The sequence below is a fragment of the Acanthaster planci genome, linkage group LG14 (assembly GCF_054643075.1).
Source record: "Acanthaster planci isolate LZ-2023a linkage group LG14, COTS_SCS, whole genome shotgun sequence".
In the NCBI taxonomy this organism is placed as follows: domain Eukaryota; kingdom Metazoa; phylum Echinodermata; class Asteroidea; order Valvatida; family Acanthasteridae; genus Acanthaster; species Acanthaster planci.
The window spans coordinates 1833071-1859752 of record NC_141790.1 but is presented as its reverse complement, the minus strand read 5'-3'; the positions used below and the strand labels follow the sequence as shown (position 1 = coordinate 1859752).

Below are 26682 nucleotides of genomic sequence, written 5' to 3'. Positions count from 1 at the left end.
CTTGCTACAGGTCAGTCTCATTACCTTGTTTCTGTCTTTGGTAAATACAAGGTCTTGTCCAGCGTAAGGTCCATCGAACAAGTCTCCAGCAATAGGTGGAGAGTCATCGACTAGAATTGGTTCGTCAGCGTGGTCTATGGTTCGCAGGTCAACTGTAAATGTTAAAAGAGGAAAAGAGTTTACAGTTAATACTTTTTACATTCAGGCTGTTCAAAGTGCAATATGAAATATACCTCTGAAATAACAAAAGGTGGAAACCCTTCAGCTTCAGCAAAGGTTTCGTTACGAGTCCTGTGTTGTATTTGAGTCAATCGTAAGTCCTTCCAAAACTCCAGCAAGGACTAGTCTGAGTCACAAGAGTGAACAATCACAAACGAATGTTTTTGTGAAAGGTCATTTAAATAGCTTGTGAACTGGCTTAAGACTGAATGACTTGTGATGGACTTACAGGGACTTACGGGGACTTGTGATGGACTCGAATGCAATACACTGCTGTTTGATGGCAATTTTGTTTGTTGATCATTCATACGACGACCATGAACCAGGTGGGAGCAGGAATATACACAAATATCATTATACTGAGCAATACATGAATGACAAGGATGCGAGCACTGAGCACTGGTGTTAGGAAACAAACCTAATTGTACTCCTCTAACATAAGTGTTGCTAATGATAGGCACAAATTTCATTCCACCATTTGTCATAAAGAAAACTGTTGCTTTGGAAGATGTGATCATGCTTGTCTAAGATTAATGCCCTAACAATTCGTTGCATAAGCTTATCATGATGCGACATATGACGTAAGGTTTAATATGACAGGCTTCATGAAACCAGTTGCTGCGTATCACACAAGTCAAGTTAAAGCCCTACTAGAGGTTGGCTTAATTAATGTGTTACCGTTGTTGACTGCTCTGACTTTAACCCAGCACGGTATGCCACTTGGTATCTTGAAGTCCATGAAAAGCTGTTCAGCCGTCACGTGAGCCTCCCAGTCCCTCAGTGATTTGTCCCTGGGAGTCCTGCCTGCTGCTAGGTGATACTCAAACAGATGGGACTCAGGATCGCTGCTCGACATCAAACAAAGTTTAAAAGGCAATAACTCATGTGAAAAAGTCAGCATATATACAGCACTGCAGTACATCCCATAGCAATTACCTGTCAGCCTGTACGTGAAAAATTAAGCCCTCAAAGTAGAATCACACCCTCATGCACGCTATTACTTTCCACTGATAAGATTGTCATATTGAATTAAAGTGCGAAGATTTTGGTTTTCATACAGAATCCCCCAAAATGTAAGCTCGAAATATCACAACATGGCATAAATTTGTTTCCACAATATTACTGACTCCTACATGCATGGTTTTGAAGCAATAATCTTCGGAATGGAAAACCTCCTCAGGCCTGTCATCTGACCCAACCTTTTGATTTGGCTGGTTGGATACTATGCACAAACAACTGAATCCAGATTAATGTAAATTCTTAAATCCATGACAACATAACTCACGTTGCGTTTACTCGCAAGCCAATTCTACCAATAGACGAGTTGTAAGTGATGTCGTGAATGCTGTAAATTATGGGTGGAGTGTTGTCAATAACAAGAGGGTTGCTGTGGCACACAGTGAGTGCCATAGGACCACCAAACTCCACCTTGTTGAAAGCCCGCACAGTGATGAAATAGGCACCATCTGATACACAAATCATAAGAAATTAGGGTTTTCAATCAAAATTCCACTAAAATCGTGTGAGAGTTTTTTAGTCTTCTTTTAGTCATGTCTTTGCAAAGGCTTTCTGGGCTACTTTCGTATTTCAGGTGTAACAAGGGTAACAAGGAAATCAAAGAATTGTTTTTCTCTTTTGTTATGCAAAACAATCTCAAACATCAAGCCAAACCTCATTATCAAGTATTTTAAAAGATCGACGAATTCTTCGACTGGCTAAAAACTGCAATACACAGTTTGGGTCACGAAGTCCGTGATAGATGAATCTTTACATACATTCATTATTCAAGGTGGTGAAGCCGAAGTAAACATTCTGAAATGTTGTGCACACTAAAACATTACTGGAATGCCAACCCATCCTGCCAATCGTGCTTCACATTTAGCAACGGTATTATGAAGGTATCATTTAAATTATTAAAGTAGTAAAAAAAAAACCCGGCAAAACTTTCGTTATAGAAAAGAAAGAGACCTACCTGGAAGATTAACATTTACAATGAGTCCCTGATGGGTCCATTCCGACTCGTCGAACAGGTGAGCGTGCGGGTCAATATGTATACTGACGTCATCATCGCAGATGTCGTAACCAATGGACCAGGTGTAGCCATGGATACCGGTCTCATTGTCATGAATACCTTCCCAGTTAGCTGAAAACCGAAATGGAAATGCCCCAGACAGCACAGATATATGAAAAGTCTTGAATTCTTACAAATGGGTGATTAGGGAGACATTTTGTGGTAACTCTTTCAACCTTAGGGAGACATCGGTCATTAAGGAGACATTTCAATGTCTCCTTAATGCTGCAACTAGCAGAAGGAGGCCGAATGTTACCGTCCAAATTTTGAGATATGATAGATTAGGGCCTAAATTGAAAACATACAAACTTGGTTTGCGCACTTTCCTATGGGAATGTCTCCCAAGTGAACAATTTTCGGTAAACAGTATTTTCCCATGATCCTAAAATTGTTGCAGGAGTCATTATAAAAAGCAGAGCACAGGTGCACCACGGATGTACCTTAATTACTAGCAAGATCCCGTTTACCTTACCTGCCATGAAGGTATTGCTCCGTGTGTACAGCCTGTCCACTAGTTCCTCGTGGCCGTTGAATACTGTCATAGACCCAGGACCATCAATGATATAGCTGGGGGTAAATTTGTGGGACAGGAAAAGGCATGGAAACAGCTAGAAATTGCAAACAAATCGATTGAATACCTGAATGCCGATTTTTGTTGAAGGTAATGAAAGTGCTCAAGACCGCATCGACTAAGCATTACACACTGTTAAACATTCCCAAATTCCTGTGACATTCATCAATTTTGTGCCTTTTGCATTTTCAGATTACAGCTTATCAGCGAGCAGACTGTCTATTCCATACAAATACAGGGTTACTAATCTTAGGCTACTTGAGGACTGGAGTTCTTTGTTAAAATTCTGGTTTCCTCTGAACGCTATCAAGTCAACTGAATTATCTCAACAGGGACAGCCGTTGCACTATGAAGATCTTGATCCCGTAGAAATGTGCATGTTTCCAGCATGTAGTGAAGGACAAGTTGCAAGTGGAAGGGCCCATAGAAACGTTCTTTGTTTTGCTAACTCTTGGCAATCTGGTCACCTCACCAACTGTTACCAGCAAAGGTAGCCTACTGTTAGAAATTGATAAATTAATTGGGTTCTAACACATAATCCTCTTTATTAAGCTTTTGGTGTGCAGTAAGGGGAATAATTAAAACTCCTTGAAAATCCCCCACAAAGATTTGTCAAACCAACCTAGGTAATCATCGATAACACAATCCTGAGCGGTGAATTTGGTTGCAAAGTCCTGTTAACATGTGATGAGCATTTACAGGATAAGATGATAATGTAGTTTTATTTGTCTGTTAGTCTTGTCCAAGAGCTCACAGCGAAAACACAGGTATCTTCCTCTTTTACTTATGAAACTAGCAAAGTAATTGAGACTTTTCGCAGGCAATGATTCCTACCGATGGTTTTTCAGCGGTGTGTCTTCAATGCATCGTCTCTCCCACTCCTCTGGAGTGAACTCCACACACGGTTCATGTACGACTTCATCCCGGATCCCGTTCATGATCAACCCTGGTGCAGGAGGTGTGAAGTCCGCGATGACGCCGACGGATGAAATGATGTTCTCGTAGCCAACGTAGTTGAGGAGCTCTATGTTGAAGTAGTAGAGGTTGTTGTGGACCAGTTGGAGCGATTCGTGACTGAACTCGACGGCGTGGCCGACGCCGAGGCGCTCAAAGTGAGAGAACAGTCCAGACTGATGAAGTAAAAAAATGAAAGACAAAATTAACTACAAATTATCCATTATAAAATGTCTGTCATTTCACATTGTTCATAGGCGCGATTTGTGCTGTTTCACTATTTGAAAATTGGCTTTTTCTAATAGTTCCATGGAATGAAAACAAGGAACGATGACAAACACATTCATCGGGTTAAGAAAAACCTGACTCAAAAGGCAAAATTGAAACGCCACACTGTGACTCAGGAAAAGTATTCGAATTATGCGGGTTCCTCTTCCATGGAAACGCTCTATAAATTATTACATATGGAAGACTTTTCATATGCAATTTTTGGAGCCAAACAAACAACAGTTACTGGCTTTGCCCCCCACCAACAGTCAGTAATAATTTAATACCGTTGTGACATTAGATTTAAAACAACCACTAGTTCACGCAAAATATTGTGGCCATGTGGAAAAGATGTGTGTTGGAAAACAGGAATATACGGGCTCGAGTCCCATCCCTGGCAACCGAAATAATTCCCTGAAGCTCTTTCACAGTTAAGGCGATTATGAGTGAATGGTTGATCCCAGAGGTTAAAAAACAATAGCAATTGAAAACTTTGCTTTGTACCTCATGAACTTCGACCCCATGGCCCTCAATCTCCTCCAACAATTCACAAGTGAAGTCTTCATAGTTATAGTTGATACTCAGGCATTTGGTCTCCGGGAGAGCCAAGCAGTCCCGTGCACAGAAATTGGGATTGCGGTGGATGATGGTTGATGTCGGCTTGGAAATGAGGCGGCCTTTCTTAGCGGTAGTGAAGTAGTGGAAGTCATTCACTGTAACAGATAAGGCGTTATGTATAGTAAAGACTTAATTAATGTGCAGATAAACAAGTTTAAACACGTTTAATACAAATTATTACAAGGAAAACATCTTCATTTTCTATTAATATCTATCAGCCTTCCTGCTATATGTACAGCAAAATCTCTTTCAAACTCTTTCATTTACCATTAGTCCCTTCAATTCTATTTCAAGACGTTTTTATATTTTTTGGATCATAAAATATACATAAATTGTTAACCGCAAATGCACACATCTGATTCTTTAGTATTTTTGAGACATCCGGCAACGTTTTATCAAAATTCTGGCTTTAAGTGTGACTGGGAGGAGGGATAGCCATGAGAACGTTTACCAAATTAATCTGAGATCCCCATCCCCTTTTTCGTACTCATAATTATCATCGGTCAGCTGTGATACCCTTTTGGAGGATAGTATTTCAGTATTTGTTCTGGGTAGCAAAACCAAGAGCAGGGATAGGATATCAGTTTTGTCATTGTGAAGTACAGGCATAAGCGTAATTGCTAATTATGGGCGTGATGAACTAGGGCTCAAGGGTAGAATGGTCTCTTATAAATCCTACTCACCTGAATAACCGAGCTGCTGCCTCTCTGTAATATTGATGGTGTGCCATGGTACGATTTGATCACCCCAGATCTCAGGCCCAAACCCAACGCCTTCCTTTTGCAGCAAAATGACCGAGTCGTCGTACACCACGGCCGAGGCCCGCAATACGTGAGGGTGGCTGGTAGAGGTGAAGTCTGGCGTGATACGGCCCGTTGGAAGGGTGATGTCGAAGGTCGGGAGGCTGCAGGTTGCCGTTGAGGAGCCACCTCCGTTGTTCATGGCATAAACAGTGAAGTGGAGAGGATGTCCTCCAAGAAGAGTCTATCACAAGCATTATTTAGTAGTTACAAGTTTTTGCAAAATTTTTTTGGGGAAGTGCAAGGAAAATCCAAAAAATATGAACTGTGCAGGCACTCAAAGCACAATAAAAAAGTAACATTTTAACAGACACATCTCATGAACCCTTTTATTCTTGATTTCAAATCTGTGTTCCTCTAAAACAAAAAAAATGTGATCTATACGGGGGATCCAGAACACTGCAAAGAGGATCAGGGTAGGGTACAGCCCTTTATGGTTATGACGACGTAAGGTTGACATGGGTGTGACGGGGGGGAGAGGGGGCAATCCCCGCCCGTGAAAAGGGGCATATTACAAAAAGTTGAAAAAAATGAAGGAAATAGAAATAAGGGAGGAAATGGAATCCAAGGCACGGATTTGCTCTAAAAATATCGCCCCTCCACCTTTGAGTGGTCCGATTTATCATAAATTATCAGTTCTCATACATCGCCAGGTTTGTTTCCAATTGCGGGTCAAAAAATGGTTGCCTCCTCTTTGGAAAAAGAATCGTGGCGATGCCTATTGGAGTTGATAGACACAAGCATACAAGCATCACAAATGCAGGAACGGGTCCATTTTAAATCCAGTGTAATTTTTGTATTTCACATGCAGATAAGCCTACAAAGTTGTCAGAAGCATCTTGAAGTAACGTTTGTCAAGGGGGTCAAAATGACATTTTCCATCAAAAATCTAAGAATGGAAAGGAGATGGAGCACCAACGTTTTACTCTGGAAAAAAAAGGTTGACTGATCTAAAGACATATTTTTGTGCTTTTTTCTTAGCAACTGAAAACCTTCTGAAAACACGAAACAGTGCCCCCCGAATGTCTCAAACCCAGTTATCAAATTCGCTTTTCAACAAAATCGCAAAATTGTGAATATTTCAAGACAAAGTAACTCCATACTTGCGTAATGATCGCCGATGGTCCTCCAAACTCTGTTTTGGAGACCACGTCACTGGCTCCAGGGGCTGTCCCAACCTGGTAGAAGAACGTGACCAAGCTCTTGTCGTCGAATGCTACTATCTCAAGCTGAAAGGCCGGCTCCGTGTAGTCCAGTCCAGGAACTTGTTCAACACCGCAGGCATTATTGCCGACTACAGTATTCCTTGTCAACCCACCCTTATAAGGGAAACAGAAACGAAGAAGGGATCAAACTGCGACCCCAAAATACTGATGGAAGCATCCGGTATATTTGTTTCCCAGTATTTGCTGGGAACTCTTTAAAGGTAAGAGTAAAAAGTCACTCTCAAAGTAAATTCCTTACAACTCCCCACAAAAACCACGTTTAAAGAGTGAAATTCATTCAAAAAGAGGAGCCAAACGAAGGACGAGTAAACATTTCCCTTTTCTTGAAGTGGTTTTTCACCCGTCTTGCAGGGAGGGAGGTCACGGATGCACTCCATCAAGGAACTGTTCAACTGTGTTATTGACCTGCGATCATCACTCAACAGGTGTTAAAGAAAATCAGGGGCTTCTTAAATCTTAATCTTAAACACCCTATACCTCAAGCATCACAATTAATCAAGTGCAAAATGAAACAACAGAAAATGTTCTCTTCTGTAAGATCTGGCACAAGACAGGTTGAACAGTTTACCGCTGGTGTGGAGTACTCTTCAATTTCTGGAGGCGATTTATCTGGCTGCTTGGTGTGAATATCAAATATGTTTCCGTGTATTGCTGGAGCTTGATAACGCCACAGCTCCGCTGAAAACAAGGTTTTTCTCCCAAAGAAGGGGATTTTCAGTGTCACCTTAGCTCGCAGACGGATTATCAGGGGAATCATTTCTATGTCCATTTTTAACCTGGCAGGGAAAAGGGAAAGAGGCATATTTTCAGTATTTTCAATAAAGCAGCTCTAATTCTTAAGATTATGCTGATGCATAGTTTGAATATGTTAACGTCACGTCTGGTTTTCTAAACAGAAAATCCAATGAAAATCCATCTATTGCAAATCCAATGAGACTGTAGCGTGAAAAAAATGCAAATTGCTTGGATTGTCATACGTGACAATAGTGAAACAGAAAAGTTTCCAATACAATTGCGCAAGTAAAATCTTTGCCTGTTTATTATGCCTTATAGGATGCCACAGCGACAGGAAGTACCCGACAGATATTTAGCGTAACCCCACTGCAATTCACAAAACAGATTGAGATTTTTTTTAATTGAAAAGAAAGGAATTTCCAAGTGACACGTATTTTTACAAAAGGAAATAATTTACACAAAGGGCATTTGGTTAAGCTTAAAAACAGGAAAACAATTCTGTTTAAAATTTGGAGCGACTTGGAATCTTTCAGTACGCGAGAACAAAGGAAATACCCCAAACGATACAAATGGAAGTGCTTTGGAAGATAAACAGAGAACTGTGGCTGGTGGTTAACCTGACAGTGAGGTTGTGAAAACAAGAGGATCTCATATGGCAGATTATTTCCCAAGTCTTGAAACACTTGAACACGTTTAGTGAAATTCTTGGGTTGGGATTACATGCCACAACATTAAGCGGAACATTATAGGGCTTCGTGTTTTAGTGCTTACGTAAAAAGAGGGCTCTGATGCAGAAAAAGAATTTCAGAATGTCCGGAATGTTTTTGGAAATGAAGTCCTCACAAAGATACGTTTACTTGGGTAAAGGTTCTTCTTAGATCTACAGAAACGTTTCATTGTTCTGGCTTGAACAAGCCTGGTGATCGACCCCACTCACTTACCCAACATCCAGCGGGAACTTGGAGAACAGGATCTCAGCTACCGTTGGGAACTTAGTGTGGAGCACGTCAGCAATCAGTTCCAACTCCCCATAAAGGACAAACCCGATGGAGACACCACCTTTTACATATGCGCCAACCATTGGTGTTATGCCACCCTAGAGATAATCAACCGTTCAAATAATTATGCATTCATAAAGAGCTGTTACAAAGCACCCTTGCAGAGAAAAAAATTCAACCAAGGTACTCCTCTCTGCCAATTGCCTGTGAAGATAGAGGTTCAAAACCTAATTCTGAAAAAAGGCTAGAATTGGTCGTTAAATAGTGCAGGAAACAAAATGACCAGATCAAAAAAGCATTTACCAGTCGTGATCATTGATTTTCAAGATGAATTCTAGTAAGGAGGTAGAATTTTCACTTTTAATTCACTTGTGTATACTTTTATTTGACAACTAATACAGACTTGTGTTGTATTTTATTAAATTTAAAGTACTTGTCTTTTAAAGCGAAGCTTCTGTCAACAGGTCGTATAAACAGTGTGAGTTACTGCCTAAAACAGCTGCACCGAGCTGGATACTCCAGAGTATGCCAGTGTGGATTTTAAGAAAGATACGGGGTTCGAAAATCAGTGACAAAACTGATGTGTTCGCATTTAACATATTCATAACAAAACCAATAATTCGTTATATCCATTAATACACCGAATGTTTTCAAAATATAACTGCAAGTAAAATTCGGCCAGTACCGTTGCTTTCATGGATACAAGGGCGACAGATACTGGAATCTCCATATCAAAGAAACCTCCAGCCTCAAGGCCTGAAACAAACGAAGGAAAAATACGCACTAGGGTCAACTGGTTTCACGTCAGAGTTTGATTTTGAAATAATACCAACAAACTTTGCTCAAAGAAATGCAACAAACTTGCAACGGGAGCAGTGGTGCTCAGCACGTTTGTGTAGTGTTGCCACTTCAGAGCACATAAAAACATAGTTGGAAAACTTAACTAAAAATACTACCATCTTCTAGAACTGATGCAATGATGACTTGATACTGGCCAGCTGGTCCTTATTAAGCCTGCAGAGGGTTATGTTCTTCAAATGTGGGCTTGATTCCCACCCAAGCAGTCTTGAATAAAAAGGCATTCCCAAAGGTCTCAGAAAATACTGGGCATACATTTTTCAGTTTGTTTATTAAATTCTTCAGACCAACATCTTAATGTATTGCATGTATTAGGCCTATGATTGAATCTTTGAATCCCCAACTTTATGTCGGTTAACCTGAACGCAGTGTTTACTTCGCCATTTTTAAAGGGTTTTTGTGTCTTTTTCAGTTTTTATGTCCAAGCAGATTTTCTAATTCTGTTGCAAAAATCTCAGAGACACCTCCTAAGTTAAAGCAATTTTATTGAAAGAAAAGATTTTTATTAGATTTTTAAGCAACTGAACAATTAAACTTTAGGTTCACATTTTGAACTGGAATTAATCACAAAGGGCAGTGTTTCCCTGAGGGGGACAGAAACATCACAGCAGCAACACATTCAATTGTACAGAAAAAGCAAGAAGCATTGTATCCATCACACTGAACTTTTCATAAAAAGAATAAAAGCTGCAACTTACTGAATTCTAGGTATATGAATCCACCGACTGGTACTCCCCAGCGAAGAGGGGGAAAAAACTTAGCATGTGTCCTTGGGAAGGGAATTGTCCCGCTTAAGACGATATCAAACTGCGCAAAATCGTCCCCTGCCTTGCCGTTAATGACGACGTCAATAAACTCTTCAATCTGCAAGTCAAAACAGAATTTCTGAATTCTCCCGACAAAATTAGACAGGACAATCTTAAGACCTGTTACCAGAAACTCTAGCTAACGGTGGGTCTGGTTGTGCAACTAATTGGCCTAAAACCCAGCTTTTCTTCGTCAGTTTTATCGATATGCAACTGGTCATATCCAGAAAAGGGACTGAGATCCATAGTCCAGCTACAATGTAATTGTGACAAGCACAGAGGCATTCGTAATTTTAGGAAAAGTTTAATTCATGTCTTAGTCAAACATGGTGCAGAAATTTTCCAGACCTCGCCAAAAATAAGAGGCAACGCGCTTGTACCCATACTTGTTTGCCAGGGTCACAGCATTTCCTTTTTGATGCCAAATTTGACTCACAAAGGTCCTGAACAGAGCACGCAGATCTTTCATCAGCTGAACCACAGTGAAAGGGTCGATGTTCTGAAGATCCAGCATTGCTTCCAACTCCCCAATGGTCATGTTGGCGATACGCTGACCGAGAGCATCAAGACCCTTCTCTGTGGGAGGTCAGGGGTCCAAAATGGCCAGTGATTCAATAAATAAGTCGTTTGCAATTCTCCTCTCCTCCTCTATTTGACAAACGTTTTTCAATGTATGCACTGAAAAGTGCATTGTTAAAGATTTCTAATTGTCCGTGCTTTTCGTTTAAGCACTGTTCCGGTGATAATAACCTGGTATGTCCTTTGCGAGGTGCCAATTCATCAGATTGAACACAGAGTCTTGATTTCAGAACATTTTAGAGAAAGGCCCTTGTTTGCTGTTTGTACATGAAGCTACGAAAAGTCACTAATGAAAGGAAAACTCATGACAGCACGTTTTGCAAAGGTCTCGCGATTTTGACACTGAAATAAATGGGATATTGAGGTTTCTTCTTGTAATGACACCACAGGCACTTTCAGTCGTAAATAGGCACATCTAAACTGACATGAAAATTCTCCTCATTACCCTTAAAATAGTCGAACAAATGAAATACAAGGCAAACAGATATGTAAAGGTGCATTTTGAAGTATTTCAAAGATTAAATTTGCAGAACTGGTAACCCGTCCAAATGTGCTATTAATTTTCAACGTTTTTGCTCACACCAACAGACCAAGTGTGTGACACACTGACATGAAAAAACAGCCTAAAGAACAGCACTGTCATGAGTAAGAGGTATACCCGCCCCAAAATAAGGAGTTTGAAATCCTGCTGGCTATTTTGACAATATTTTTTTTATTTTCCACTCACGTGTTAATCCTCCACCGATGATGATATTCCCCTGCCACGTGCCAGAGTCAGCACCAGCTGCGAGGCTGATGCCAAACAAACTCTCTCCCCCTGGGTAGAAATAAAAAAAAACACTGTGAATGTCGAGGGTAAGGCTTGGCCTTGAATCTTGACTTTTTTCTAGCGCCATGACTGTTGGTAGAACCACTGAAAAACCTGAGTTTCTCACAGGAGATAATTGTTTAAGTGAGTCAGGTTGGAGCAGTGGTACTTTTCTTACCATTTACCTGGATTTACATACGCGTAGTACCTCGGATTGTAAATTGAGTTTTTTTCAGTCCCAAACCCAATTTCTCGACTTTTCTCGAACATTTGTCCCAGTTTTTCTAACTTACAACCAAAATTGTACAAAGCTCTTCTTGTACCAAAAGTCCGAAGTAGAAATAAGTCAAATAATTTACGGACTTTTATCATGGTAAATACGAAATTAAACCTGAACGTTTGACAAATACCAGAATAAGTTACGTTTATGACTGCAAGAATGTGCCTCAAAAGCCCTAAGAAAACTGAATTATCACTCGCTTTAATATAAACCACTCATCTTTTTGAGCATTACCTGAAGTCACTGAGAGAGAGACGTCTCTTCTTCTTCTTGTAGCTGGAGTTTCGTCGTCCTCACCAAAGGTGAGAAGAGCCATAGAGCGACGGCTTGCCATGCCCGAATCAGCAACCCCTGTGATAACAGAGAACATTAAACGTAATAACAATTTCGCATGTTTTAACACATGTGCAGCTTGCAAAGCAACAGCAAAGCGCTAGTGGAGCTGATACTTCTACAAGGGTTCGAATGCAACCCAGGCCGTCATTGCGAAAGAGCCGGAGGGTGCATAGTAGCAGTGACAAATTTGAGTTGTGCACATTGCAAATAGGCAAAATGTCCTGGGTACAAAAACCCGTTCAATAGCTGCGAAAGTCGATTCAAAATCCATTGAAACAAACAAACAATGTGCGTGCTGTCCAACTCACTTGGCTTAACAGCCTTTTCCGGCTGAAGCTTTGTCATAATGTTGTCCTCCGCTGAATACGAGCTGGCGTCTCCCTGAAGAATTGCCCTAAAATAGTCCCTGGCTTTGTCTACAGGATTAGCTGTGAGGTCATCCATGCTGTCCGTTCCCTCAGCAGAGTCGCTGGTGCTATAGAGAAGGAAAAATCAGCTCAAGTCAGGTGTGAAGAATTTCTTCAGCCCCCATAAAAGTACCGGAAAACCCTTAAAACTATCTTTGCTTTTCCATATTTAGAGCAATTTTATATATCACACTTCACCGACATTTTCGAAATTTCTTGTCAAAGAGGAACTTTGAAGATTTGATCTTTAGTTTTTAGAAAAAGCGAGTGCTTGAAAATACCTCAGCTAAGATTAGACCTAGACCCATGTTTTCACCAAAGATTTCAAAAAGTTTCTGGCTCTGTCTAATCCAAAACTTTCCAAAAGGAAAGTTCTCAAAGCCTGAAAGGTACATGTAACGATGATACACATCAAAAATATTCTTGGTAGATTCCATACACATTTTCTATGGCATATAATCAGAAAGTACATCCAAGGCCTTTCAAGACTGATGATTTTAAAATTAGAATTGCCAAGTCCACACTCACAGGTCGTCGACACTTCTTCTCCTCCTCCTTGTGCTGCTGCCTCCACCTTGATCACCACAACCTGAGAACATAGCATCTCGGAGAATGACGATTGGATCATTACATGCATCCAGCCAACAGAGGCTGATGTCCAAATCCACATCATAGACAGAGCTGTGAGGGCGCTCTATGTTGTACCTTCAATGGACGAAGACATACATGTATAGGAAAATATGGTAAGACGAAAATGGAAAGATCTTGGCAAGCTTCGGTGTCTAGGTCGTCGTTTGGTCACCAAAATTACAAATGCCGAACAGATAATCAAATCACGCGCTATGTGACAAAGGTTTAATTTAATCGGCTTATGAAATGATTAAGATTTCCTTTGGACTGGGCTCAACTACAAGCCAATGTTCTGTCGGTCACAGCAACTTTCCACCAATCTACATGTATTTTACACGCCTGTCCATAGTTTTAAAATAACTGTGAAAGACCTTACCTGATTTTCACAACTCCAAGCTTTTTCTCAAAGGAATGAGCTAGTGAGATAACAAGACATAGATCAAGAATAAAACATTCGCACTAGATGAGAAAAGCATTAGTTAACATTTAACTTTTCACTTGAAGTGATATTCAAAACGATATGTTATTCTAGGTTTTTCAAATATATTTAAATTTCAGGCTATTACCATATCAAAGAAAAAGGATTGGGGTTCCTTGCATTCCAATACACATCAAACCTAATAACATCAAGTTTTATTTACATGTGTGATTTCATCAGTGGTCTTATTGGATCGGTTCTCGTCCTGTTGCCGAAGGAAAGCACGCATGCTAACAACGCCTGATGTCATTATTGAAGTACTAAAACATCGCCCTTAGGGAACATACTTGCTAAGTGAAAAGGACTGAAAAATTCCGCATTGATTTCACAACATATGTAGTTCGATTGAGTTCCATGAACAAGATCTGGCCGTTCGAATCGAGACTTATACTGAGACTGCTTTCAATCGAGATGTGCGTCACTCTCAAGTGTTATGTTCTGAATCCTGAGGCACAATTCCTTATTGGGATATGTATTCATCAAGACAAATACAAACGCTGCAATTTTTCATAACCAGATGAGACAAGTACAAACGCTGCAATTTTTCATAACCAGATGAGATATAAGCACTTCAATGATTTTGTATATTTAAGAAACAAATCATTCCAAGCGACGTGATTATTCCAAAAGGAAAAAAAAAGTCATCCAGCAAAGACATCCCACTTACTCTGAAGTGGTTGAATGCCGAGCGCCTCCACGTGACTCCACTTCTCAAACCCAAAAGAGAAAGTCTGAGCACAGGGGTCTAGCTTTGCCCAGAGGGAAAATGACCTCTGGACAATGCCCAGGTCAAAGTTCAAGCAACAGCCGATCCCAAGACATGATTGATCCAAAGTGCAGTACGATGCAACGGTAGAAGGTGGAGAAACGGAGCTGCAGTCTCCTACAATAACATACGGGTTTTTAATTGTTTTATATTCGTAATGAAGCATAAGGTGAAGGTGAAACTCGAGTTCGTGTTGATTACAGACTGTCGTGCGCCACGCATTTCTGATGGGCAAAGACCTAGGCCTAGCTACAGACAACAGATCTGGGTGCAGCCTCAGAATTACTAACCACTTGTATAAGAGAATTTAAACCGATCGATAATTAGCCAGGTCCAACACCAACCCGTAACAAGTTTGACCAAAATTAAATCAAAGCGCTAGTAAATCGACTAGTCAAGTAAAACTTTCAAGTGATGGTCATAACACAAAATATTTTTTAATTAAAAACTTGACACATGCATTTACGGTTGACGTGATACGAACTTGACTAAAACAATAGCTCAGAGAAGCTGTTTATTGGGAGGCCTATAATCACCGTAGTACAGGTACCTACACAAATTAAATTCAAATCCAAATGCTTTCCAACTGGATTTAAAATGTAACTGGCAACTTAATGAGCTTCTCAAAACTGCATAAGTAAATACAATTTGGATATAATATCTGCAACTTGCCAGCATTTGCTGGTGTGATCTGCTCCGGTGGGCCACTGCATTGCTGTGGAAAAAGCACATCAGCACTGACACCAAGACGGTTCACGACTAGACCACTGGCAAAATCTCCAACATCACCTGGGCACATAGGGAATAATTTAAATGTTAAAAAGCTTTCAACAACTGCTTTCAATGTTTTCTGGTTCAACTAAATTTACGGTATTTCTAAGTCAGTTACGTTTTTTCATGACCAAGATCTCAAAATGTACCCAAATCCCGAGCCCACTCCAACGTTCCGTTTGGATTGCAGAATGGTATAGGTGCTGTGAAGTCCTGGAGGATGACAATGTCTGGAGCACAGACTCCAGCGATGCAGAGTTGGATGGAGAAGGACAGGAGGAAGTTACGGTTGTCAGTCGTCTTGTCGATGGTGAAGGAGAGGCAGACAGCACCACTCAGTCTTTCCCTTGTAGCCTTGCCCCAGGGGTAACTGGAGAAAATTATATGTTAAGTGCTAAAGCATCAGTAATTTATCATTTGCAAAATATTTCTAAATTTTCTGCATTCAGGGTTTCAAAGCTAACACTGATCCTTGTAATAAAGTATGAAACAAACTGTACTCTCGATTGTCTCTTGAAAGAAAATATGTCTCGATTGTCTCTTGAAGGCAAATATGTCACAAATCATAGACTCCATTAAAAATAACTCCACGGTGGTAAAAGGCAGGGATGGTTTCAAAAGTTAACAGGCACCAAAACAAAAACACCGTGATATTTTGTCCATTCAGATGAAAATTAATCAAATGCACTTTGCACAATATGCATAAAACTGTTGCAAATGAATTGTCTCACATACAGTCCCATGTAGGTGGTAAAAAACACCGTTTGTTATTTTTATACGGAATAAAACTCTTGATTATACTTTTCAGCCTGCATCGAAGCATTCACGCTCTACCTGAGAAGTGTGACATTGTAACTCCAGTTTTCAAACCCCACACTCAGTTTGAAATCACAGGGGTCAACAGTCAGCCACGCCCTTAAAGTTCGACTAGTGACACCGAGGTCTGCTACCAGACAACATTCCACCCCTAGGCAGGCATCTGAATAGTGGCATACACCCCCCGACTGAAGGGTAGGCAGAGAGGGGAGGTGTGGACATGCTGGAGGGAAAAACCAAAATTAATCACACTTATTGAGGCAAACCTATACCAGTACATCATAAATGGCAATTTTATTTCCACATGAGCATCTTATAGAAACGTAGCCCAGAGAAAGTAGAAAAATGGGGACACGATCACACATTTGGATTTCTGGAGGAATTATTCATCAGTGTGAAGAAGAGAAATGGTGCAAACAGGGATCCTATATGTTCCTATCCTTACCTCCAGACTGTCTTGGCTGGAAAACAGGAGGGCACGGTGAGGCTGAGACTAGACGAGACGGTAAGCCAAGAGCCTGAGCCACAGCCTCAAATCCAGTATCCAAGCTTCCCAGCTGAGAAACCGAAGTTACTCCTTGGAGTATATAAAACATTATTAACAAGAAAGTAATGAAAAGATAATAACATAAAACCTGCCTTCGCTTATATTGTCTTGCTGTGCACCCTCAGTCGCTTGCCCATGGAACTTAAGGCACAGTGTGAATCAGGTTTTGATAATTCTGAAAATGTTTGCCATGTTAATTTTCGGGTAGTGCCCTGAAAATGCACTATGCCTCCAGCCTGTGAGGGATTGTACTTTCTTTGATGTTTTGAATGTTTACAGCACGGGATTATGTTTCAAATGAGGCAATATGAAACAATCTTCTAACCAACCAACCTAATCCAGCAGAACCCAGACCAAGCAACAAACCGGAAGATGTGCACGGTTTATTCAATGTGGATTCCAACTTTTTCTCTCTGCAAAACGATTTATTTCATGATAAAGAATTAATAGGCTTTGGAAATGATAATTATACCTGGCAAAGTATTCCAGGAAATGGTCCCATTAGTGTGGCACATGGGAAGAGGGGATACTGCGTCATCCAAGATCCGGATTTCTCCAGTGCAATTTCCATCGATGCATGCATCCAAAGACAAGCTGACTGATATTTCTCCGTTTGCTAGCCCCAGAGTGTATCTGTATTGTCAGTTCCAGTAATAGGCCAAAAAGACTTGTCTGTTAACAAAGTTTACTTGAACAAGTTTTCATGTTATATGATCAGACACCGGATGTGATGATGAAAATTACAGAGTACTTATCAGTTTTCTTGCTGGTTTGTAAACGATTTTAGAAAAACTCCATTCTGAAGCATTGGTTCACTAATGATAATTGATTATGAATAAAAATCAGTTAAAATCACAACCAGTAGACTATTTTCATTAGGAGGAGAGTGTTGCCACAATATTGCCAACTAAACAAGTCATCCACAAAATTTCTGGAAAATAGGAGATAAGACACGTTATGGGGTTTGCGCTCAGGGAAGGGTCGGATATCGTTTGAAAGTATGGGGTAATGTTTGAGGTGAAACTGTTCATTAAGACTTGCTTTGCCATTAGTAACAATTATGGTTTTCGGGAAAGGAAAATTTTGACATTAAAAATGGCAAAGAGAATGTTGTCACTCACACCTACGCAAACCTCTTTCTATAAAACTTGAATTTTTTTAAATTCTGAATGCAATTGGATACTTTGTTCCAACTAAATCAGAGAAACGACAAATTAAGATGATTTACCTAAGTTTCACGAAGTTTCCAATCACAATCTGTTGGCTTATGTCAAAGTCTAGCTGTGAGAGGGATTTGCTGTGCTGCCAATTGCTAAACTCTAGAGTCAGCTGGCCTAGGCAAGGGTCTATCACCATAGAGGCACTGAATGCATGACTCAGTGGTCCAAGGCTCACATCCAGGCAGCACCGTACACCAAAGCAAGTGTTGAGGATGCCACAGTGGGCTATAGAGTCTAAGGTACTGGGCAGCTGCATACCGGGACAAGCTGGAATTATAGAAAGTTATGCTGCAACTTAATTGTGGTGTGTACGGTGTACGTCCTACTGGCGCTTTATGCTGAAACAAGCAGCTTTTGAGGATAACCATAACTCAGGTACCCACATACTACATTTAGAAACTTAACGGTTGAACAGCGGTGAACTGCAACTTGTTATTGATTGATGTGAAAGAATCCAGAACTGATTTGATTACCTGATCCGACTGCCACCACTGTTAATATATGAGGCATTCACGGCGAAACTCCGATATTTAGAAACAGGAAGTATAATCGACGTATTCATTGATATAATTGCATCACGAGTTGACACTTGAGGTTGTAATGTACAATGAACTTACTGCCAAATGACTGGGGTCCGCTGGGGTTGACACAAGGTTGACTGCTGAAGAACTCTGGGTTGATTCCGAGCCGAGACAACAGCGCTAGCGATGCTCCTTGGATGACCTGTCCTGATAGTGTTTCTATAAAACCATCAGCTGGATCGAAGACAGGAAAATATTAACGATGTTGTGACTTATGAGAGGAAAACTGGGTTTTAAGCAAATAAATTCGCGTCATAAAGTGGTGGAAAATTCAGAGCATCTCAAATTTCACAGATGTCTCGTCCTGCACGCAATTGAGAAGACCTACACCTAAGAGGACCATGCTAGATGTTCCTCAGTAGAATTCCTCAGTAGAATAAAATTCACGAAAGTTATAATGTCAGACTTCCACGGCCCTATAATCTGTTACCTACAGTGTTGTTAATCGAGCCCTCGATCTTGCAACAGCAAAGAGAATTGTAAGGGTTAAGATGGGCAATGTTCCAAGATGGGCAATGTTCCTAATTCACAACAGTGTGTACGCCTACCATAATAGGGAATGCTCGCCACACACTGCGACAGCTCAAGGAAGACTTTCAGTGCATTTTGATCCTGAATTTCCAGCAAATGGAGTCAATATATCCTTGTCTGACCAATACAGGATTTCTCAACATTCACAAAATTTCTCCTTGTAGGACCGATAAAGAATTTCTCTTGCAAAGATATTTAACCCACCAGAAATGCTGTAGTTGCTGAAGCCCGGGTTGCACACAGGGATGGGTATGTTATGCTGCAGGTCAATGTCACTGCACAGTCCATCGATGCAGTATTCAAGAGTCATACTCATCTCAAATTCTTTGGAGTCATTCTGCTTGTCAATAGAGTACCTGGAGGGGAGGCAATGGTCAAAACAGTTGCGAGAAGTATAACATAATTTTTGTGTGCAAAATAAGTGTGAACATTTTGGGCAAATCAAAGTCAGGAAGAAACACTCCCAGACGCAAAACAATAATGTACTTTCACAAAGTAGTTTTACAATTCACCTGTGCAAAATAACGATGCAAAATGTAATTTTAACAACCTTCTCTACACTCTGTAAGATAATAACACCCATTAACGTCGGTCTCCAACCTCCGACCGGGGTTATATTTATCCAAGAAGTCCAATAAAAATATCAAATAGAAAGAAAACTTAAGTTTAGGTCGACAGTACTACTTATTTATTCAAAATGATCATGAGGCATGTGGTAGAATATTATTTCTTAAATGTTGCATACGTAGGTCTCCTACCTCAGGTTAATTCCTGAGGCAATTGAAACTGCCCTTTCCTCTCCTAAAACAAAGGAAAAAAGGATTTTATTTCAAACAAGTACGAAAGCAGTCCAATCGTCACCTTCCACATGCATTATTCAAGATATTTACATCTCCTGCATCACATGCAATGTGCAAATCTAAACAACATGATTTTCTTTCGGTGTTGCTGGTACTAGGGTTTTAGAATCGTCACCAAAGAATCAGAGGTTCAATTTCAGCTATATTCTTGTCATATTTCATGTCCTTGAACGAGTCTATTCACTCCCATACTTGTGTCTTTCCAACAATTCTGGGTGCTGCAATATCTTGCATACCACCTGCGATGAACTGGTATGCCATCTGGGAGATAAGAAATATTCCGAGTCGTTTCATGCCAGGAAAGGCAGAGAATGATATACCGTAAAATTAGTTATAAAAGACATGTTTTGGTGCAAATTCAGCAGAGAGAAGCAATCCACAAGTCCTTGGTCACAATGTCGAACTTACAACTTTGCGAAACCTTCCGCTAAATCTACTCTAAGACACAACAGACTCTTAAGCCTACCCCACTGATAAGTGAAGACAGAGCCGTGAAAGGACCACTTCTCCAGGCCCAACGTGAAGGTGAAATCACAGGGGTCAAACTTGAACCACGCCGTGGCCGAAACATCTGCTATCTTCAGGTCCAGGTCCAGGCAGCATTGTAGCTCCGAGCATGTTTCACCAATTAGGGAGCAGTTGCCAAGGAAACTGGCAGAACTAGCACAGACATCTTCAGGAAATCACAAACAGTTAATTTTTGGGATTGCTCAGCATTTTTAAAAGCGAAGGGACAAAGTGAATGCGCATGAAAAACAGGTTATTATATCTGCTATACATTTAGGAATACAAATATGCGGTTTCCACTAGGTGGAAACATAAAACAACAATTTTAATCTAACATGATTATCTGTGAATCCTTTTAACAAAGTTTACCCCGTGGCCAATGTAAATAAAACCATTCGACCACCGAACTCGGTGGGATCGACTGGCCGGTCACAAGAAGCAGAGGGTACTTCGAACTATTTCCAGAGAAATAATTGCGTCGGGAAGATTTCGTAACGGATTTTGCCAGACGCAAAATACAGTGTAATATTGAACATTTCACAGACATCTATTGTGGTAATGACCATGCATTAGCCTAACCGTAACTTCCACTGATTCAAACTGTAGACCTCTACAGTATCAACACTGAATTTGATCAGAGATTCTTAATGTTACAGCAAACTTTAGCCCTGGTACATCATTTTGGTCATTCTCAGAATTGCATCATTTGCCTAAGCGTCTTAAGCATTAAAGAGAAAAAAGCAGTATCTATAGTCACACGCATCTCATTTTCTTTTACAAACCTTGTATGTGGTGGGAGCACGCCTTTCCTGTTAGGAAGCCTGTCATGTTTAGATGGCGCAAGGTTGCATCTATGGCAAACTGACCGATATTACCGCCAAGATAGGCCAGGAAGCCTGATACAGTGCCATCACCTGAGAATTACAAAATGACGACAAACATTCTGAGATCTAGATAGGAACGTTTCTCAATGTGGACTGCACACATGAACTGCAGATAGGGTTGTGTGGCCTGCGCAACACAATGTGTGGGGCACTGCATAGGCCTACATACATACAGACACATGCTGAACTTCGTTGAATGTGCACAATTATTCACTTTCGCATGAAAACTGACGACAATGCAATAATTTTTTAAAAATTACATTTCGTTTGAGTCCATTGATACAGATTTACTTTGTTGGAGAAAGCTCTGCCAAATGTCTATTTAAAATACTATTTGCAGATACACAAGTCAAAAACAATATGCACTTTTACGCCTGCTTTAAGCTAAAGTGAAAGCATCAAAGCTTAATAATCTTATTGTATTTAATTTACAGCTAAGTACGTACAATTGGAAAATTAAAAAAATTCTAAGGTTTGACGATACCGGGAAGAGTAAATGGATCGTCAGTGTTGCACAGTGGTATTGGTAGACGGCTAGCAGAAAACACAGTGAAAGTATTACAGGCTCCATCTACACAGACGACTAGGGAAAGGTCTACTTCAAACTGCTTGTCTTCGGTGATCTTGGCCACTCGCCATCTACAAAACAATAGAACATGGAATGAAACCTTGAAACTTGTACTTACGTTAGAAGCTTAAAGTATGAAAACTAGCCCTGGCTTGTTAAATTCGGTGTTAGACCGCTGTTTTATTATTTCTGGCAGCTGGTATAGTTAAAACATGATCGGGCACATGAGTTACATATACCTTATTCTCAGAACGTCATTCACAACTTCCTCCATAGTATCTCCCAAAGGATAATGAAACAAGGTGACGCTTCGTTCCCACTTCTCAAAACCCACTGACAGGGTGAAGTTGCAGGGATACAGGATGACCCAGGCATTGACGATGCGCGTAGTAATCTTGAAGTCCATTTCCAGACAACATCGGATACCCAGGCAGGAATCGGTGACGGCGCACGATAGGAAGTCGGGAAGTTGAGAAATATCGACTCCTGGACAGCCTAAATTAGAAAGAAAGTCAGTGACCAAGGCGAAATCAATGAAAGCGCAACAATTAGAAATAAAAAAGGACATTCAGGGAGGTCTCTAATATAAGGGCCACACAACCTAAATAACTGAGAACATCAAGACAAGAAATAACAAGAAAGTGGATGGACGATGCAGAGATAAGAGTTCGTAACACAGTTAGGTATCTGGTTTGGAAGCTGCATTACAGGCTTACCTTGGTATTAAATTAAGAAGACCAATGACAAAATATGACAGAGCAAGAGCGAAAGCTAGAAGCCTATCAGTTACAAGTTTGGCAAAAGTTAGTGACAAATTCAAATGTTTGAAACTGGAAAGCTGAACGCCAACCAAAATACGGACAGAATAGATGTAAATATCGGTAGGCCTATGTTGCCAAAGCAATGCTAGCCTCTAGTCCTTCCAAGTGGGGATACAGCCTCATTTCCAATGCAAGCAATAATCAATATGATAATCATAACTTACCACTTCTCAAAGTGCCTGGTGCTCCTCTATCACACGGTGTACTCTGTAGATATTGCTGTAGTGGATGAAGATGAGATCTGATAACAGTGAGTTAACAGTTGACACAATACCGTAACGTGCTCACCTCTCCGAATAGCCATAGAATATTGCATGCTAGCTTTCGTACGCGCAGATGCTGTCCTTTCTCTGAAGCGTGTGGTACATAAACAATGCACTTAAAACATCAGGCGGTGGGCCATATACAAGAATTTTTCTACAATTTTGGAATTGTGTTGAAATTACCATGTGGGGTACCAAAAATGGGAGATACTGGATACAATAGCAAATACCACACGAGGATATCATGAAAAAGATTTTTAGAATTTACCCCAAAAGAGAAAATATGGACTAATTGTGGCAAATTGAATTATATAGGACATATTTATGAGGACAAAGCATAACGGGAGCACTTTGAAATCTGCACTTTCAGCACCTTTTGGTATTTTTTAGAATAAAGAAAATATCCCAGAAGGACAAAAATGAAAAAGGAGTGTAAATTAATCAGTAAGTGTGCGATCCTGCGAAAGGTAACGTCTTAAAGGGAAAGTGCGCGGTAGAAACAGGATCTCGAACTTACTTTTTTCCCCCACCAGGCACAGGTCTACACCTCGGGCCAATTTCATAGAGTTGCTTAAGCACAAAAGCTGCTTAAGCGGGAAAACACTTTGCATAATAAACAAAGGTTACCAGATCAAAGTCTATCTGATTGTCATGCTAACAAAAAAAAGAAAAAAAAAAGAAAAAAGAAAAACTGGCTAAATACAGTCCCAACACATTATTCATCACATGGAGTTTGGGCTGGTTACCTGATTTATCAAGTAAGTAAGGTTTTTTCGTGCTTAACCAATTTTTGTGCTTAAGCAGCTTTATGAAATAGGCCCCTGGTCATCATATGGCTAATTAGTGCTTTTGGGTTAAGGCGGCGCAACTAAAATAGCATGCAACGTGATGCTGTGATTCCATAACGAATTTCTCCCCAAGGTAGTTTATTCTGTCCTGTGGAACCAATGCAAGCGACAGGCAAAGCACAAGAAACCAATGTCTGCTCACACTCAAGCCAAATTTCTCCAGCACGAGGTCAATGGCAGAGTTTCCGATACGGCCGCCCAGTTCTTGTATAAATCCCTCCACTGTTCCATCACCGGGTAAGGTGAATGAGCTGACGTTGGTGTTGCACAGAGGTATGGGAACCCAGACGTGGTCCAGTACCGCGGTTGAGGTGCAGGTGTCATCAATGCACAGCACGATGTTGAGGGTCACAGAAAAGACTTCCTTTGCTGTCAGCTTGTCAATAGAATACCTTCATGTTGACAAAAATTATGCATGTATTCTCAAAATGTTAGTATCTGAGTCACTATAGTGCCTGGAAGGTACATTCATATCTGTTTCAAGAATTCCTCTCACTCTATTTGAACAAAATGCAGCTCTGTCATTTCAAACGCAGTGATTGATCAAAGTAAAATAATAGCTAAAGAACTTGCACAATTCGAAAATAAGAAAAGATTTGCTATACAGCAAATCAGTCAATAATGACTGAGAATACTGACACAGGACGACTTGGGATAAATAATCAGTCGATTGAATTTAAATCATGAAAATGTAAAGGCTTGTTCGTATAATAATGAATTTAGAACTCAAAGCGTGAGAAAAAGGTCGTTCAAAAACCACTCAAACATACAAGTTCATCCAATTCCCAAATGTTAATAGGAGAAACACTTACTTCAGCAATACAGCATTGCCAATGTTCAGAGTTTCCACATTTCCCCAAGTGTAGCTGAAGAGCGTGACGTTAAGCTCCCAGCTCTCAAAAGCCACGTAAAGCTGGTAGTTGCACGGGTCCACTTGGATCCTTGCGCTCAGCATGAGTTCCGTGATGATGAAGTCTAGATGGATGCAGCATTGGATGCTCAGGCAACGGTCGTCGATGGAGCACTGGACGACGTTCTCCAGGAATGGCAAGGAAATCCTTGGGCAGTCTGGTCAAAAAACGATTCAAGAGGGAAAAGAGCTTCTTTGAGAGAGGATAAATTTGAAGTGAATCAAAGGAAACTGGCTGACATCAGTGAAGTATTCGCTGCATTTTTTGGGGGCTTAGATTTTGGGACCCTTACTGATTCATCCTGTAATTTGTATGTGAACATAGATGATTGTGGTCAGTGCCTTGTATGCGTGTTCTTCTATGCTACCTCCAAATGAAAACTATTGAAGAACAGCAGAACAATAATATTTGAAGGGTGCTGACATTAATTTGAAAGCTGGCCTCTTAAATAATGCCTCACATTAGTTTGAATTACTGAAGGTACAAACTTGTCCCCGCTAATATTGTTTATGGGCTGGACGTCAAAATAAAGTAAGCTGAAAGAAATGCTAGGCCAGTGCCAGAGTAGAAACATGTTTGGTTGCCACCCAAAAATAACCCTATCAATAATTATATTTGAGACTCTCCAGCCCATCAGTGAAAATCCCCCAGTTTTAAATATTGAATATTGACAATACTGACTAGAGAAACGGTAAAACTTATGTTTTAGTACATGTGGGGACGCAAGTTGCTGAAGCCTAACTTGAACTTCAATGAACCTCAGTTATGCCACCTCTTTAGTTTTATTTGTCAAAGATAAAGATCTGCTTCTCCGCAACTGCTTTCAAATTTTCTATAAATGACGGACTCACGAGCATTTGGCTCTGAGGCCAACTGGCATGTTCCTCCAATTATAACATCCTGCGAAACGAAAAACGAACAAGTTAATTTCAACGAGTAATTTGAAAAAAGACAAAGGCATCAGTTGTGTAAAATTCGTAGAAAAGTGAAAATCAATCCAGAGCATTGAAAATCGTCTGTTGCTCCAAAAATGTTAGAACATGGAATCCTTGAAAGTAATATTGGTAGGAACATGAATTCATACCTGTAAGTTGAGTCGTTGGAGAACGAGCTGGATGGCTGCCTGTCCAACATTGTCGCCCAGCTCCTCCAGGAAACCTCTCACCGTGCCGTCACCAGGCAAGGCCAGGGAGGAGTTGGCATTGCAGATGGGTATTGGGAATCTCTCATTGGTCATGATGGGGAAATGTGTGGTGAAACCATCAATACGGAAGGAAAAGGTAAGATCCACTTCGTACTCCTTTGTAGCATCCAACTTGTCGATTGAAAACCTGGACAGTATGAATGAAAATTATTATACCAGTTTATGGTCCTAACTAAATTTAACTATTTTAACCAGATTTTGGTGTACAGTATTCTTCCTACTTTGTATTCTATGTTTACAGAGAGTATAATGTGTAATGAGTGTAATGTAGGCAGAGGGTGTCATTCTGAAACGTGGGCATCAACTTTAATCTGTTTTAGTGTTACGGTGTAAAATCAACTTTCTTTTGAGTGGGATTTCCAGATCCAATTTCAAATTGAGAGGAGTTACAGACACTTGAGTAAACCTCTTTACAGTTACTTCTTTATATGAAAGAGATATAGATGTCAATAGCTAATTATGAAATCCACTTAAAACTGGGCTTTTCTAAATATTTATACACTCACATAACACTGAGAGCATTTCCGATCATAAAATTTTCCATCACTCCCCACTCGTAGGAAAACAGCGACGCGTTGAAGAACCACATCTCCAGCCCGACAGACACGGTGTAGTCACATGGGTCGATGATAAACCATGCCTTGGTGCTGATCTGGGTCAGCTTGAGATCAAGTGTTAGACAGCAGTGGAGACTTGTACAACGGCTGCTGATATGACATGACAAGCTGGGAAGGTTGTCAGGAATCTGAACTGGACAGTCTGAATAAGAAATCCCCAAAACATTAGTGAGACTAATCAAGCAAAAAAATACATGAAATGGATAATATCATACAGTTTGAGTCAAATCATAATATCCTGTGCAGTCATTTATGAAACCAAAAGCAGCGTAACTGGCACAAACGTAACAAGAAGAGTTACTACAAAATTGGGCAGTTTTATACCC

At 40.4% G+C, this 26682-nt stretch overlaps 1 protein-coding gene across 1 annotated transcript in view; it reads right to left on the bottom strand.

Moving 5' to 3' along the window:
* LOC110986022 (uncharacterized) overlaps window positions 1-26682 on the bottom strand; it is a 98235-nt gene that overhangs the window by 36537 nt on the left and 35016 nt on the right. The window contains exons 49-87 of the mRNA XM_087146044.1: window positions 26246-26498; window positions 25620-25866; window positions 25387-25435; window positions 24437-24692; window positions 23767-24016; window positions 22678-22732; window positions 21932-22187; window positions 21609-21763; window positions 21023-21154; window positions 20200-20406; window positions 19632-19674; window positions 19078-19229; window positions 18379-18516; window positions 17770-18028; window positions 17014-17174; window positions 16440-16571; window positions 16013-16217; window positions 15328-15548; window positions 15080-15196; window positions 14309-14524; window positions 13540-13579; window positions 13062-13238; window positions 12435-12601; window positions 12025-12141; window positions 11430-11519; window positions 10560-10699; window positions 10016-10181; window positions 9145-9215; window positions 8403-8557; window positions 7295-7502; window positions 6604-6819; window positions 5384-5684; window positions 4587-4795; window positions 3696-3991; window positions 2763-2857; window positions 2192-2362; window positions 1505-1685; window positions 898-1064; window positions 25-152 (exon numbers count right to left, since the gene is read on the bottom strand). Coding sequence (XP_087002170.1) covers window positions 25-152; window positions 898-1064; window positions 1505-1685; window positions 2192-2362; window positions 2763-2857; window positions 3696-3991; window positions 4587-4795; window positions 5384-5684; window positions 6604-6819; window positions 7295-7502; window positions 8403-8557; window positions 9145-9215; window positions 10016-10181; window positions 10560-10699; window positions 11430-11519; window positions 12025-12141; window positions 12435-12601; window positions 13062-13238; window positions 13540-13579; window positions 14309-14524; window positions 15080-15196; window positions 15328-15548; window positions 16013-16217; window positions 16440-16571; window positions 17014-17174; window positions 17770-18028; window positions 18379-18516; window positions 19078-19229; window positions 19632-19674; window positions 20200-20406; window positions 21023-21154; window positions 21609-21763; window positions 21932-22187; window positions 22678-22732; window positions 23767-24016; window positions 24437-24692; window positions 25387-25435; window positions 25620-25866; window positions 26246-26498 — 6599 coding nt within the window. The remainder of the gene's footprint in view (window positions 1-24; window positions 153-897; window positions 1065-1504; window positions 1686-2191; window positions 2363-2762; window positions 2858-3695; window positions 3992-4586; window positions 4796-5383; window positions 5685-6603; window positions 6820-7294; window positions 7503-8402; window positions 8558-9144; window positions 9216-10015; window positions 10182-10559; window positions 10700-11429; window positions 11520-12024; window positions 12142-12434; window positions 12602-13061; window positions 13239-13539; window positions 13580-14308; window positions 14525-15079; window positions 15197-15327; window positions 15549-16012; window positions 16218-16439; window positions 16572-17013; window positions 17175-17769; window positions 18029-18378; window positions 18517-19077; window positions 19230-19631; window positions 19675-20199; window positions 20407-21022; window positions 21155-21608; window positions 21764-21931; window positions 22188-22677; window positions 22733-23766; window positions 24017-24436; window positions 24693-25386; window positions 25436-25619; window positions 25867-26245; window positions 26499-26682) is intronic.